Raw genomic sequence first — 13,890 nt, 5'->3', positions numbered from 1 at the left:
TTCTCACATGAAACTCCCCCTGCAAGACCGCTCAAGCTTATTCCAAGCGCAAGTCCATTGCAAGTCTGTTGCCCCAGACCAAAAAATCTTTTCATTCCACTTAATCTCATTCTTTCATTTGTCTTTCTTTTCCTATTTGTTTTCCAATCATCTATGTATGAAATATTGGTCCTAAATCTCAGATCATCATTCACCCAGTGAGTGATGTTTTTAGAAAAATGCAGTTGTTCAAGATGACAATCTTTAAAAGTATCCTCATGAGTAATGTTGTGTTTATCATACAGATCTTTCAAATATATACTTGTGATCTCCCTGTGATGTGACCATGGAACTGTGATACATTGATGATCATTGGATATGATGATTGTTTTTTAAGCAATTGGTGCAGCTTGCTTTTCTACAGCAAACACTGAGAAAAAAATGCAACATGTTTTTCAACAGAAATTGCTCAGAAGAAGAATCTTAGTGCATTGTAAGTCCAATGCTCCTTATAATAACTCCAGAGAAGGATCGCTCTGTCACTGATATGAAGAAACACTTGGTGGAATAAACATTCAGCAGACAGGGAGTGACAATGGACAAAGTGTTGTTGGTCAAACTTGGGATAGGCTGGACAGAGCTTTGAGGGCAAGGTTCAGGTTGATTTTTTGCACTCTGGGGTTTTGACTCATTTGGCGCTCAACAGCCACCCTAGAGTGTAGACAGGTGTAGACAGGTGATGATAGAGAATTTTGATAATATTTTTCAGGTTAGGAGATTCTCGTTCTCTAGAGGATGACACGGGGCTGTGCCTCTGCCTGTCACTGGCTGTGACATCCAATGATCATCTTCCTCACACTCCTCCCTTTAGCCATGGACTATTTCACCTAGTCCTTCCTTTGTAGGTTGGTTCAAATTCAATCCAGAAATTACTGTTTGTCTATGTGCTGAAGCCATTTACAAAAAGTAGAGGATCAAAAAGTATTCCCACCAGCTATGTATCATGTGTGTACACAACAGATTACTTTTACCTCTGACTTCAACTCTTGCTGGCTATGGCAAGCAGTCAAGTTTATCATTGTATGGAAAACTCAATTGCAAATGGATGTTAGATTGCATGTTACAAATGTGCTTTTTGGTAAACTACAGATACGTCACGTATACTCAAAGTCATACAATGAACTTCTTGAATGCATCTTAGACTTGGAACAGAAAAAATGGAGAAATGCAGATGCTACGTAGACCAATGGAAGAAATGCAGACGCTACGTAGATCAACAGAAGAAATGCAGATGCTACGCAGACAAACAGAAGAAATGCAGATGCTACGCAGACAAACTTTACTATATGATACTTGGAGAAGATTCATTCAAACTACACACAAAACACGTCATTCACCAATTGGCTGATAGACCCCTTCATCAGGTACCTCTGGCATGGGTAATCGGCCTGTGACTATCACGTCCAAAGATTACATATCAGTCTAGGTCACAGAGTGAGAAAACAAGGATGAAGCTTGAATGGGACGCAACTGGCAGGGTGACCATATGGTCTGGTCTCATCATGATCTACTATCCCTATGAAGATTGCAACTAGATGTTTACCCTCCTGATCTGAACCATCAGTCTACCCTCGTTTTAAAAACAAAAGATCATTTTAATGAGCTTCACATGATAGATGCGTGAAAAAATAGCTACTGACATTGGGCTCCATTGCAACCGAAGATTCTCGAATTTGAGACAAGCTGATGAACTTGAGATGCTTCTTATAAACCTGGTTTAGTTTAAAGAGTCTCCAGATTGTATAAGCTATCAAGGGTAAAACCAAAGTCGAAAGCAAGAACACTTGTCGAAGGGACAAAAGTCCAAGCATGAAGACTTGAAAACTGATCAAGATGTTTGATTGATCAGTCCTTTCTATGGCCCCGTTCAAAGAAATGAGAGGACACTAACATTATTAAACCCCATCCAATCCTATTGCACGCAATAGGCCATGCCTCACCCCTACTTTCGTATGGTCTACAATAAACTGAATGAGAAGTGATAGACAATCAGACATCTACAGAGAGTATGCAAGAAAATATACGAAAAGGAACTGAACTGTTGATGATTTTGTACTTATAAACCAAGTACGCCATACCAAAGTATAAGCACCCGAAGATAAGTATCACAGGAGTAATGACCGAGTAAGCCATACAGATGTTGAAGGCCAATAAGGCTTGTGGATAAATTGTGCCGAGACTCATGACTTCCAACGTGTTCTGGTAATTATAGAAAGGCATTAAAGCAAGTGTAGGCAATTGAAGTAGTTGAAGTGGAAGAATAGCGAGTGATTGAAGGGTGAGATAAGAGATAAAAAAGTTTCTAGCACCAGGTAAGGAGGTTGCTAGTTTGTCAATCAGCCCTCCTGGATTGTCCCGTAAATCTCGCAAGAGGGAGAATGTCGAGACAGCCACGAAAATGAATAGTACAGTTCTGCAAGATACGAAAAAAGGGTCAGAAAAAGAAGGCAGAGAGCAAAGGATAGTCCATGTTTGTGATAATAGACTCACACAAGGAGGAAGAGATGATATTTCCTGAGCAGAGAATATTCAATCTCACTCCTCGATTTGAAGCCTTGAAACGTGGATAACCCTATCAACAAGTAAATCCAACAGGTAAGTAAATTGCTGACAATCCTGATGGTGAGCGTGAGATTAGGAAAGGTTTCAATCTTACAATCCAATAGGGTTGGTAAGAGAGCATTGAAGATGATGATCGCTAAAGTAGGTAAGGAGTTTTGGATCAAAGCCTTTACAACATTACTTCTCTCGATCAGCTCCACCACGACCGGACTCAACCAGGACACTAATGTTTCATAAGACATCAGTTTAGCTAAAAATGAAATCGGAGTGGCCCAAAACCCATAAAGAAGAGCCATTAAGATCCAGACAACTGTCTGACGCAGACGAAGCCATGTAGATGAGATAGCAATGTTCGACCACTAGATTGGGAAGGTAAAAACAATCCACTGAGAAGGCTGGTTGATTGTCAAAAGAAAATGAAGAAATATAGATCTACCTGAATGTTTCTTGAATCGGGTGCTAATGAGATCAGAGCTTGATCAGGTCTCGGCCAATGGATAGTTTGACATAAGATTTGAGCATGATCCAAATTCTTAAAGGTAACAAAGGCAAATGACAATGTTTTGAATTTTCCTTTTCTTCTTTGTTGGACAAGACGATCTGCTTCATCAAATGCAGATTTCCAATGATCGATCCAATCGACAGTTTTAAGACTAAACCAACTTGGACGATATCGAGGTCGAAATCTAGATTGAGTTGCCAGTGCTGACGAGTCGAATGGTTCAGAAGACTTTTGCTGATAGATCTGATAACCTCGTTGAAGTTGTTTGAGTGCTGATGTTCTAGATTGGAGGAGAGGTAGCAAACTAGTGACATCCTTGAGAACGTGAGCAGATTGAACAGGATAGTCAATCACTTGGTCAAAATAGTCCGTCAAAGCTTGATCGTTTCGAAGATGAGCAGGTAATTTCTCAATGAGAACCGTACGAAGAGACGAACTTGAATTTGAGAGACCAACACGAGGTTTGATATTGATAAGCTTGAAGTAAGTATGCTGTAAAAACCGAAGTAAGATTAAACTGAAGATGTAAGTAAATGCTAGATGTGATATATGATACAGAGTAAGATGCTGAGTCAGGGTCTTGATAGGAACTACTAGTCGAAGCTGAACTGATTTATCATGATGGAGAAAGTTCTGAGAGGGAGGTGTAGGATCGGCTGGTACACCTTCTGTTGTGCCATTCTCATGTACGTTGATGGGTACGAGTATCAAAAAAGCGAGGATGGCAATGGTAAGGAAAAAGTAAAATCCTAATTTGAAGAAATAGAGTAGCTAATCGTCAAGAATCAAATCAGAATCATCCTTCAAAGTCAAGATCAAAAGGATGACTGACTACTAAAGCATCCAAACCGTTGTTGTTGAGAATAGTCGAATCAGGAGTTCTAAGAGTAGGTAAGATCCAGGAGAAGAATCCTAGGGAATTTGTTTGATGACGAAGATAAGTTCGAGTTGAGAATGTAGCAGGGAACCGAATTCTAGCCGAACAAAAGATCAAGAAAGAACTGATCCCAATGAACAAAGCTAATGCTAATTGAGTCTCGAACCAATTCGAATTCTTTAATCGATCTATCAGATATCCAAGGACAACAAACCAAGTCAGAATATGAATCAAGAATGACTTGAACTTCAAAGACTCAAATGATCACTTACCATTCCTATCGATGGGACTACCAGGTGGAGCGCTCGGCTGGTCTTCATCTAGCAAAATTCTTTCGAAAATATCATAAACTGACATGGTTCTTTAAAGATAACAGTCTTCTGTTGGAAAGTTTCTTCATTAACTCGCTTTTGATTGTTTCTCTTTGATTGAAAGTGAGTCAATTTGGAATTCAGGTTGAGCCCTTGCTTATTGCAGAATCAAGAATATATAGGGTCTCAGTAGTATTTCATGACTTGATGATATTGGGAATCAAGATGACGTAAAGAATTGCCTTTCCCTGCACTGCCAGTCTGCCACTGATCTCCACTGCAGTTGTCTACGGGGCGGGGCGGGAATGTCCCGGTCTCCTTGATGAAGTCGGGACCGAGGCTAGCGGTACATACAATGAAGGCAAAACGGTTCGCCTTCGTGAGTCACGGGTGCCATCAGAGGTTGGAGCTTTATGTTAGAGGAGACCCACCACTTGATGATAGAGGATGACTTCTACTGTTTAGCTATCAGAACTGATGCTTTTGATGTGCCAATCGACAGTTTTCCTAGAACTGATTAAGACTATCCACTTATTTATGAACTGCGCATGTCCTATCAAGCCATTTCAAGAATTTACATGCATGGTCACCCAAGAATCAATCAGTTTGTAATGACCAGTCCCTGAATCTTGATTTCTACAGCTCCAGAGTCTACATGGACAACCCTTTACTCCTCAGAAGACATGCATCATTTAGTCCATGGACCATACATGATTCAATGTACACCCGTACTTGATCTAAAGGTACAGTTGATGAATATGACTCAAGCTTGAGTATACTAATATATTGGACCTGCATAATTGGCATGGAAGATTTACATTCACAATCGCTGTTAGAGCAAAGTTCAAAGTGGTCTGATATCTACTTTGATCATGGAGGACAAGTTCAAATATCTTCATTGTTTTACAAACTGGCGGGCACTAAGCTCTACATCATATTTTGTACAATGGAATTAGTTACTATTGATCAGAATTCAGAAAATTTATAGTGAAGACCAGAGGGCCAACGTTTTGTCCACGTTTTACTAAGAGGCAGATCTATCTACTCAAAGTTTGGGGCGATTAGGAGCAGCCATATCATCCAAACTATAATTTCAAATCCCCAAAAAGTAAATCAGTCAGACAAATTATCAAAGGGATCCTGTCCAAGCATAAGTTCACCGACCTAGTCATAAGAGCCGAAGTCAAGAAGTCATCAGGAAGATGGGCCTTTACTTGCGCGGTCAAATATCGCTTCGCAAGATCGACCTTGGCAGGATTGAGTCCCTTAGCAGTGGTTTGCTTAGCCTTTATAGATTCCTCTGCAATGATTCCCTCGAGCCACTCTGCTGTAACTTTTTTACCAGCATCAGTTAGGGCACCATGACGAGCCCATTGCCAAATCTGAAGCCGAGCAATTTCCGCGGTGGCAGCATCCTCCATCAAGTTTGCAATCGGAACGCATCCAACTCCAGAAACCCAATTGGCACAATATTGTAGCGCAGCCGAAACGTTCTCCCGAATACCATGTTCCGTGACTTTTCCAGGAACGTTGGTGTTGAGAAGATCAAGTGCAGTGACTTTCACTTCCTCGCGGCGGACATGATATTGATTAGGCCCAGTCATATACTCACTGGAGTCGAAACAGAAATTAGCACAGAGATATCTCGAAGCAGAATCATCGGAGAAAAACTGAACTTGAAAATGTCAAGGGCGACTTTAACCAAGGCGGGATGAGCTACCCAAGTTCCATCATGTCCCGCCTTGACTTCTCTCAGCTTATCGGCTTTGACTTTGTTCATGGCCAGTTCGTTGGCCTTCGGGTCATCCTTGATGGGAATCTGGGCACTCATCCCACCCATCGCCGCCACACCTCGTCGATGACAGGTCTTGATCAACAAGCGAACATAAGCATCCATGAATGGAACAGTCATAGTCACATCCGAGCGGTCAGGTAATACAAATTGTGGATGCTCTCGCATCTTTTTGATGAAGGAGAATATGTCTAAAAATGACGGTTAAAGCATCAGCGTACGATAAATCTGATCAAAACGTATGACTCACAGTCCCATCTCCCACAGTTGAGACCAGAAGAGTGTTCCTTGAGCTCAAAGATGAATTCATCCATCTGGAAAGCAGCAGGAATGGTTTCGATCAAGCATGTGGCACGGATCGTCCCGCGTGGGATTCCAATGTAATCCTGTTGAAATAGTAAAATTGTCAGTCTGGAAGTTCGTCATTGGTTTCACAGTTGACTCCCTGACCTGAGATAACTTGAAAATATCGTTCCATAATCTAGCCTCGAGGTAATGCTCCATTTTAGGAAGATAAAAGTATGGACCAAAGCCGCGCTTGACACACTCGTGAGCATTGTGAAAAAAGTAAAGACCAAAATCAAAAATCCCTCCACTGATTGGTTGACCATCAATCAAGACGTGATTCTCGTCTAGATGCCAACCGCGCGCGCGCACAATGAGAGTGGCAATCTTGGGGTTCAATTGATATGATTTTCCATTCGGCCCCTTGAAGGAGATTTGGCGACGGACGGCATCGTACATATTGACTTGTCCATCAAGGTTATTCAACCACGTCGGGGCGTGGGAGTCTAAAAAGGGAGTGTCTCCTCAATCTCAGTGGACTTATTGCGAGGCAGATACTATGTAATTCAAGCAGACGAACCTTCAAAATCGGCCATGTAGGTGGCAGATCCCGAGTTAAGTGCATTGATCACCATCTTGCGGTCAACTGGACCCGTGATCTCTACTCGGCGGTCTGTCTGCAGTTTTTTGAGTGGATGCTAGCGTTAGTTGCCTGATGGACACTTGAAGTTGTAATGCACAGATAAACCTACCAAACCCGGCGCAGGACTAGCTGCTTGCCAAGACGAATCATCACGAATCCACTTGGTTTCCGAATGGAAATCGGGAAGTCCACCTGCATCGAGCCTAGCTTGTTCAAGTTGACGACGTTGGAGCAAAGTCCGACGGGTTGGTTCAAAGTATCGATGTAGAGTGGCGAGGAACTTGAGAGCTTCATTGGTGAGAATTGAACGATGCCCTTCTTCGATCACAGCATTTATGGTAACCCCTTCAGGAAGCATTGTGGGCATCTCACTGAGTCAAGATATGTTTATTAAAATCGAATAAAAGTTGATGTTAAGAGTGATGAAGTGGAAAGTAAAATGGGACGAATGATCTTGGTCAACAGCCAATTTGTGGCGATTGTTAACTTTTCTCTCATGACGTCACTTTCACTATATGTATGTAGTATCCTCAACGGTTATTGTTCATAGCCGAATCCGAAAACCATCATTCCCGTGAGGCATCAGGATACATACTCCCAACCCCTAGACTTGTTCAAGATACATATATGAGACTGTCTGATTAACCATACCTTTTCCAGATTGAGCCTCTTCATATGTTCAAAGCTCTTCAAAGCCCCATTTGTTCGTCTTTGGTAGGCTTTGACCAAGTCAAGAAAAATCGGAGACAACATTGTTGTGATACAGAAATTTGAGACTGTTGATGTAACCCAGATGTGCAATGAGTATGGAGTAATACTTTGTGAATGCTGAGACCATCAAATGGTCAAATGCAACTCGATCGAGTTTTGTCAAAGCATAATATGAAGTTCTAGAGATACATATAATGCAACAATCACATCAAACAAAGGCGAAAAACAAACAGAAAGGCAGACAAAGACAGCAATAAGGTGGGAAACATCTCATGACAATAAAAGCAAGATGCAAAAAGTCAAAACAGGAATCACAAAATGATCGAGACTCCGACTCGTTTGTGGAACATGTCTTCCTTCAATTTGATCAGATGACACCAACATTTTTCTTCCCAACCAGTTTCTAAGCCATCAAGATCCATCTCACCTTCAGTTGTACTTCCAGTAGTGGACGTCTTACGAGTGAGATATCTTGGGATAGCTTGCGAAGAAAGGGTGGTTTTACCTCGATTTGCGGAGCCTGGTTCATCACTAGTAGGTGCTGAAGAGAATTCACTCGAGATCGAATCTCGACTCACATGAGCAGTGACAATGATGGAATTCGAAGTTGAAGGACTGAATGTTCCAGTGGTGGTTTTAGGAGAGATAGGTGCAACTTCGAGAGGAGGAATAGATTGAGCGCGCACTGTAGACCGGCGAGGAACAGGCGGTGGGGCAGGAAGAGAAACTGTCTTGGTCCTTGATAACTGGGATGATGATGTTGGTTGACACTGCGAGTCTGTTACAACAGCCTTGGCCGAGGACGGCTCTGGAATTGCAGCTATGCTGGTATCGGACTTGTTGACATCTTGATGATTGTTCAAGTCAGCCAAAGGTAGAGGACCTGATCCCGAGGACGAGCTAGTGTTATCAGCGGCGGCGGTCAGTGAAGCAGGAGGCGTGTTTGATGAGGGGACAGGGTGGATGGAGGTATGAGTGGTGTCCTCTCGTGACGAATCTGACGAATGTAGGACAGAGTGTGTGAGGACTGGGGAATCAATGACCGACTCTGAACTCCTTCCTTTTTGTTTGACCATTTTTAAGGTTGTGTCATAAGCTAAGCCTAAACTATGAGGCTCAAGGCTCCTCGACCCCCTCTGAGACGGGCGACGAGCAAAACGAAAGCTCTCGTCCAGAAGCAGCCCACATTCAATTGACCGAACATAAGTCCAAAAGTCACAAACCGACCTGAGACGGCCAAGACAGTAAGTCGGGCAGATCGGATATCGATTTGATGAGGTGTCGGCTGCTCGAAAAGTGTGGACATAGACCGCTTCGCTTTCTTCCGGAGTGGGACTAGTACGACCGCTAGGAGTTGCGCTGTGAGCTGGTGCAGAAAATATAGTTTCTACGTGCCGAGAGCTACGAGAGGTCGACGAGTTTGAAGGCTTGGACATGAAGACACCCGCGGTCGCGGTTTGCTGTTTGTTACGGCTTAGAGATCCGAATGTCCAGCCGCCACCACCCAACATTTTCCTCATGGTGGAGCTTGCAGAGGTAGAGCCGATGGTGGAGGTTGTCCTGTTGGCATTGGCACGGAACGCATTACCCAGTGAAGTGCGAGCGGGGAACCACCTATCCAAAGGGCAGCCACATAAGGAACACTTGTCAAACTCTGCTCCGATATCACTCCAGACAGGTTCGATGACCAAGTGACCGTCGACGAGGGCTGTGAAGATGGACCGTCGAGATAGAAAATTCAAGCCGGGCGCAAGGTCGAGACGTAAGGCTGGATCCGAGTCTTCGTCAATACAGCGCTTGATGAAGGCTTGAGATAGATGTTGAGACATTGGCAAGATGGGAGCCAAAAGCTCCTTAGGACTAATGGGATTGAGCTGATCTTTAACGAGGCCACCAGCCATCGAATGACGGTATTGACTGAAGGTAGATGAGGGGTTAGTTGTGACGTTATTCATGGCTGCGGCAGCCGAATAGTAAGATTCACTGAAACCATTTTGCTGTGGTGCAGGTCGAGCCAAGGCATCTGTTCGCATTCGGATGAGATATCTTGTAAATTGAACAAACTCCTGAAAGGGAAGAATATCTTCCAAGTTTTTGATCTGCTGCTGCTGCTGAAAAGGGAATATACCAGGACTGCGACCAGGAGTGTAGGGCAAAGAAGGGATCCGATGGATACTGGAGTCGTGATTGTTATCGGGCAAGACTGAGGCTATAATGGAAGAGCTGGTGTCGGTTGGATTGCACGCCAGCGTAGGATGAGATGTACTTGCGATATATTCCTGTGACAGTTCGTTGGCTAAAGGATGTTGTCCACAATCTGATGCGTGTGTAGGATTTTGAAATGCCATCAATTGCAGCTTGTATTCATCCCTTTCGCGTTCAGCATTCTCGAGGCAAACCCTGAGATCATTGAGTTGATCTCTACGAGACTCGATCACTTCTTCCACGCCTTTCATAGCCTCTTCCACTTCTACCACCTTACGTTCAGCTTTAATTCTCTGTAATTTCTCGGCTGCCACAAGACGATTAGCTTCCGAGAAGAGACTTGCGGATAAGTCATCTAATTCTTTGTTGATTGTGCTGAGTGAAGCTTCGGATTGAGACCTTTTCTCAGCCTCTTGAAGAGCGCGATGAGTCAGACGCTGAAGTTCGGCTTGTACGTCAGCCTGATTTATCGACGTTCAGGAGCATGATTAGTGATGGATGCAAGTTCAGAGATCGGACCTCGAATGACGATAGATGCTAACACTTTCGACCAGAAGACCACCTTTAAGCGCTTCTTCATGTTCGGCAGCTTCGATTTCTAGGACCTTGTTCTGCAATGACATGGACCACAGTAAGATACCAGAAGGGTTGAATATTATGGGGAGATGGATTACCGACTCTTGATTTGATTAGATTATGGTTTTGTGTCGATTCATGAAGTTCGTCCTCTAAGTTGGCGATTCTTTCGAACGAACCTACGAGCTAGGTATGCGGAGAGAAGGGATCAGATTGAATCAGAAACAGATGCAGTGAGAAAGATGACTGACTTTAGAGTTGAGTTGATTTAATTGTTCATTCAATTCTTTGAGTTGAATTCGAAGTGAGATTTCGATATCGACACGATTCGAAGCATGAAGCGATAATGACGATGATGATTGGCAAGAAGAGGAGGGCTCCATTGATCGATTGATCGATTGATCGATTGACGAGCTGAGCTGAGTTGAGTTGAGTTGAGTTGAGTTGAAGTTTCATTGAGGGCTTCACGATTGACTCAGCATTTACATGGATAGGGGCTCATGTGGCGGGCGCAGCACAATTCTCGTGCCCTTGGTCACGCCTGGCACGATCGCATCTTTTTTCTTAAAACTGGAGAACAGGCGGGCACGCCCGCTATAGTGCACACGCCCATTTGTTCCACACAATTGAAGCAGGTTGCCAACAAGACAACCTCCACCATTTTTTATTGCATTGTTTTAAGTGGTTTTGTAGCTGCTAGGCTATCAAAAACTCCTTAATATGCCCGGCACCAATAAAACCCCTCTGGCTGTGTCAGGGGAAAGGGTTGCTGTTGGCTGTTTCATCTAGTTTACATGTATTATAGTATGTTGTTGGATAAGGGAATGAAATATGGGGTAAGAAAAAGGAGGTACCTATTCTAAAGGTTGGGGTTTGTTTGGCGGCGGTGCTTGATCCGTGGATTTTGCCCAGATGCAATGGTTAGCAAATCTCCGTGTGGAGTTGCAGTAAGTGGCAATAAGTTTGAAACTTTTTGGGTTTGATAAGAATTTTTTGTCCATTTTTGTGGTAAATTCTTGAAGAGTGTGTTCAAGTGTGTTGTGATGCTGTTCATAAGTCTGGCATATAAGTAGGAAATGCTCAATGGTGTCTAGTCCTTCTTGGCAGTCACATACTGGGTCAATAGGCTGTTTGAAGTAGTTCAGGTACAGGTGATTGTGGCGACTTTGTGCTTGGGTAACTTCAAGAGGCCATCAAGGTGCTTTTTTGTTTGTGTTGCATGTGTAAGGCATCAATTGGTTTGTTTGTCATTGAAAAAAATTGATTGTTCTGTTGTCCATCAATTTCCTTGATTGCGGAAATGAAAGCTGCTAAGTTAGGGGTGTTAGTAAAAGTTCTGGGCATAGATCACTTTGCCAGTGTGATAGCAATTTCATTGGCTGCTTTGTTTCCAGATATACCTTTGTGTCCGGGGCACCACCGTATTTTGACACACATGTGTGGTAAACTTTGATGTAGGAATTGAAGGATTTTGAATGTGCATTGGTGGTTGTCGAGTGATGAGACTGATGATGAGTTGGATTGGAGGTCTTTGACAACACCCTGATTGTCACAAACAATGGTTGTTTGGCGGGTTGTGGGTGTTTCTTGTTGAATGGCTATTGTGAGTCCCAGCTGGACTCCGTGGTATTCCGCTTGATAGATCCCATGCAAATGTGCTCGCCCAGAATGTTCAGATTTTGATTATTTGTTGTTGGCGCACCATGCCACTGCTGCCGTGATTTCTTCAGGATCATAGACCCGTCTGTGAAAATTAATGAATGCAGAGCTGACGGTTTTAGTTGAATGGCATTGATTTTTGCAACATTTTTGTTTTCTTGTAGTACAGTTGAGTGATTTTGAGGTTTTATGAGAGTAGATGCTGGGCCTACTGGGAGTTGGATCACAAACTCTTCAAATTTCTTGTGAAGGCTGTGTTGAAAGAGTTGATGGACAGGGTTCTGGTGGGATTTTGGGTTTGTGTGCTGTGCCTGTTGGACCAGCGCAAAGAATGGGTGAGTTTTTGATTTGGCTAGAGATCTGTCCATAAAACTTAGGCATTTGCTCTGTAAGCAAGCTTTAGGAGGGAGCATGTTGAGGTCATGGCAAAGGAAGACAGTTGGTGCGGTGCTCAGGGACCCTAAGGTGGCTCTGGAACAGATGTTGTTGATGAGTGTGAGTTGATCAACAAAGAAAACTGAAGGCTCTGTTGGGAGCCACACCATTGCACCATAGTCTGTGGCCGTGTGGATGGTGGTTGTCATCAATATCTTGACAAGGTTTGGTGAGATTCCCCCCTGTTTGCAATAAGCCTGCTCATTGTTGACCTTTGGCGATGACACCAAGGTGTTGCTGCTTGAAGGTGAGTTTGTCATCTATCTTGTCCCCTAGCCATTTGGCAAAAGAGGACGGTTTGATGTGCTTCCTTTTGGCAATGTCAATGGTTGGGGTAATTTTGTGTGTTTGTAAGCTAAATAGGACCCAGAACTTCTTCTTTGTATCAAAGATTGCGCCATGGTCCTTTGCCAATTTTTGTTGGCAAAAAGAGAGTGTTTGCATCTGGGAGCCGAGCTGGTGGTGTCGTTGGCCAATGAGACTAATACCACATTGTTGATGAATCCTAAAGCTGTTGGTGTTGGGATATTGTCAGTTATTCCTAGCAGCAAAGAATTATATAAGAGATAGATTAGGGGTGACAATGGCAATCCCTGTGGTAAGCCATGGTCAAGTGTAAAGGACCTAATTTTGGTCCTCACTAATAGCTCTCATAATTATTGAATATATGGGCTGAGGGAAACTGAGTATCAGAATTGTGATCTTGGACTGATTCTAGAACCAAAGTACGGTGTTTATTATCTAACTCCAAAGGATTTTATAATAGATCAGTCTATTTTCCCTGACAATACAATCATGACATAAAGAAAGAGATTAAAAATAAAAGAAAAGGATGTTCTCACCTAACTCCAGAGGATGATATAATAGATCAGTCTATTTTCCCTGATGAGTTAGTTTACTGTGAGGCAAGTAAAAAAGAAAAAACATTGTGTGAACATGTATAAGGCTTATGGTTGCCTTATGCTTGTAATGGAGTCTGTAACATTACATTCTCCCCTCCTATAAGAAGGCTTGAGTGCCGAGGTGCAAGAGCCATAAACAAATTAAGAAAGAGAAACAAAAGAAGTAATGAGATGTAAAAAAAAGTTGACTAAAGATAATTCTGAATATAAAAGCGATGTTGATTGTTGAAGTGTTGAAAAATGTGCCCTGTAAAAAAATCATGATTAGCAAAGGAAACAAAAACAAAATTTTAAAGAAAAAAAGGAAACAGAAAAAAATAAAGATCAAGAAACATGAGCAAGAATTGAATAAAAGCTGGCCCAACTGAGTCAAGTGGGAATCTGGATGTGT

The 13,890-nt window shown here is 42.9% G+C and overlaps 3 protein-coding genes across 3 annotated transcripts; all 3 read right to left on the bottom strand.

The window, feature by feature from the left end:
• Positions 1-1,368: 1,368 nt before the first annotated feature.
• MELLADRAFT_90487 (uncharacterized protein) lies at positions 1,369-4,337 on the bottom strand (the record flags this gene model as incomplete). Its single annotated transcript, XM_007413621.1, has 9 exons — positions 1,369-1,433; positions 1,511-1,604; positions 1,680-1,863; positions 1,931-2,006; positions 2,079-2,452; positions 2,530-2,960; positions 3,038-3,874; positions 3,936-4,168; positions 4,253-4,337. The coding sequence occupies 9 exons, from the start codon at positions 4,335-4,337 to the stop codon at positions 1,369-1,371; spliced, it is 2,379 nt and encodes a 792-aa protein (XP_007413683.1).
• Positions 4,338-5,336: 999 nt separating this feature from the next.
• MELLADRAFT_90486 (uncharacterized protein) lies at positions 5,337-7,378 on the bottom strand (the record flags this gene model as incomplete). The annotated part of the gene is made up of 7 exons (XM_007413620.1): positions 5,337-5,376; positions 5,456-5,902; positions 5,968-6,274; positions 6,334-6,469; positions 6,534-6,874; positions 6,949-7,045; positions 7,121-7,378. 7 exons carry the CDS (start codon positions 7,376-7,378, stop codon positions 5,337-5,339), a joined length of 1,626 nt encoding a protein of 541 aa, XP_007413682.1.
• Positions 7,379-8,033: 655 nt separating this feature from the next.
• MELLADRAFT_90485 (uncharacterized protein) lies at positions 8,034-10,886 on the bottom strand (the record flags this gene model as incomplete). The annotated part of the gene is made up of 4 exons (XM_007413619.1): positions 8,034-10,388; positions 10,470-10,538; positions 10,606-10,689; positions 10,755-10,886. The coding sequence occupies 4 exons, from the start codon at positions 10,884-10,886 to the stop codon at positions 8,034-8,036; spliced, it is 2,640 nt and encodes an 879-aa protein (XP_007413681.1).
• Between the last annotated feature and the right edge of the window lie 3,004 nt (positions 10,887-13,890).

This window comes from Melampsora larici-populina, assembly GCF_000204055.1.
Source record: "Melampsora larici-populina 98AG31 unplaced genomic scaffold MELLAscaffold_38, whole genome shotgun sequence".
Classification (NCBI taxonomy): domain Eukaryota; kingdom Fungi; phylum Basidiomycota; class Pucciniomycetes; order Pucciniales; family Melampsoraceae; genus Melampsora; species Melampsora laricis-populina.
This window is presented reverse-complemented; position numbering and strand designations above follow the sequence as displayed.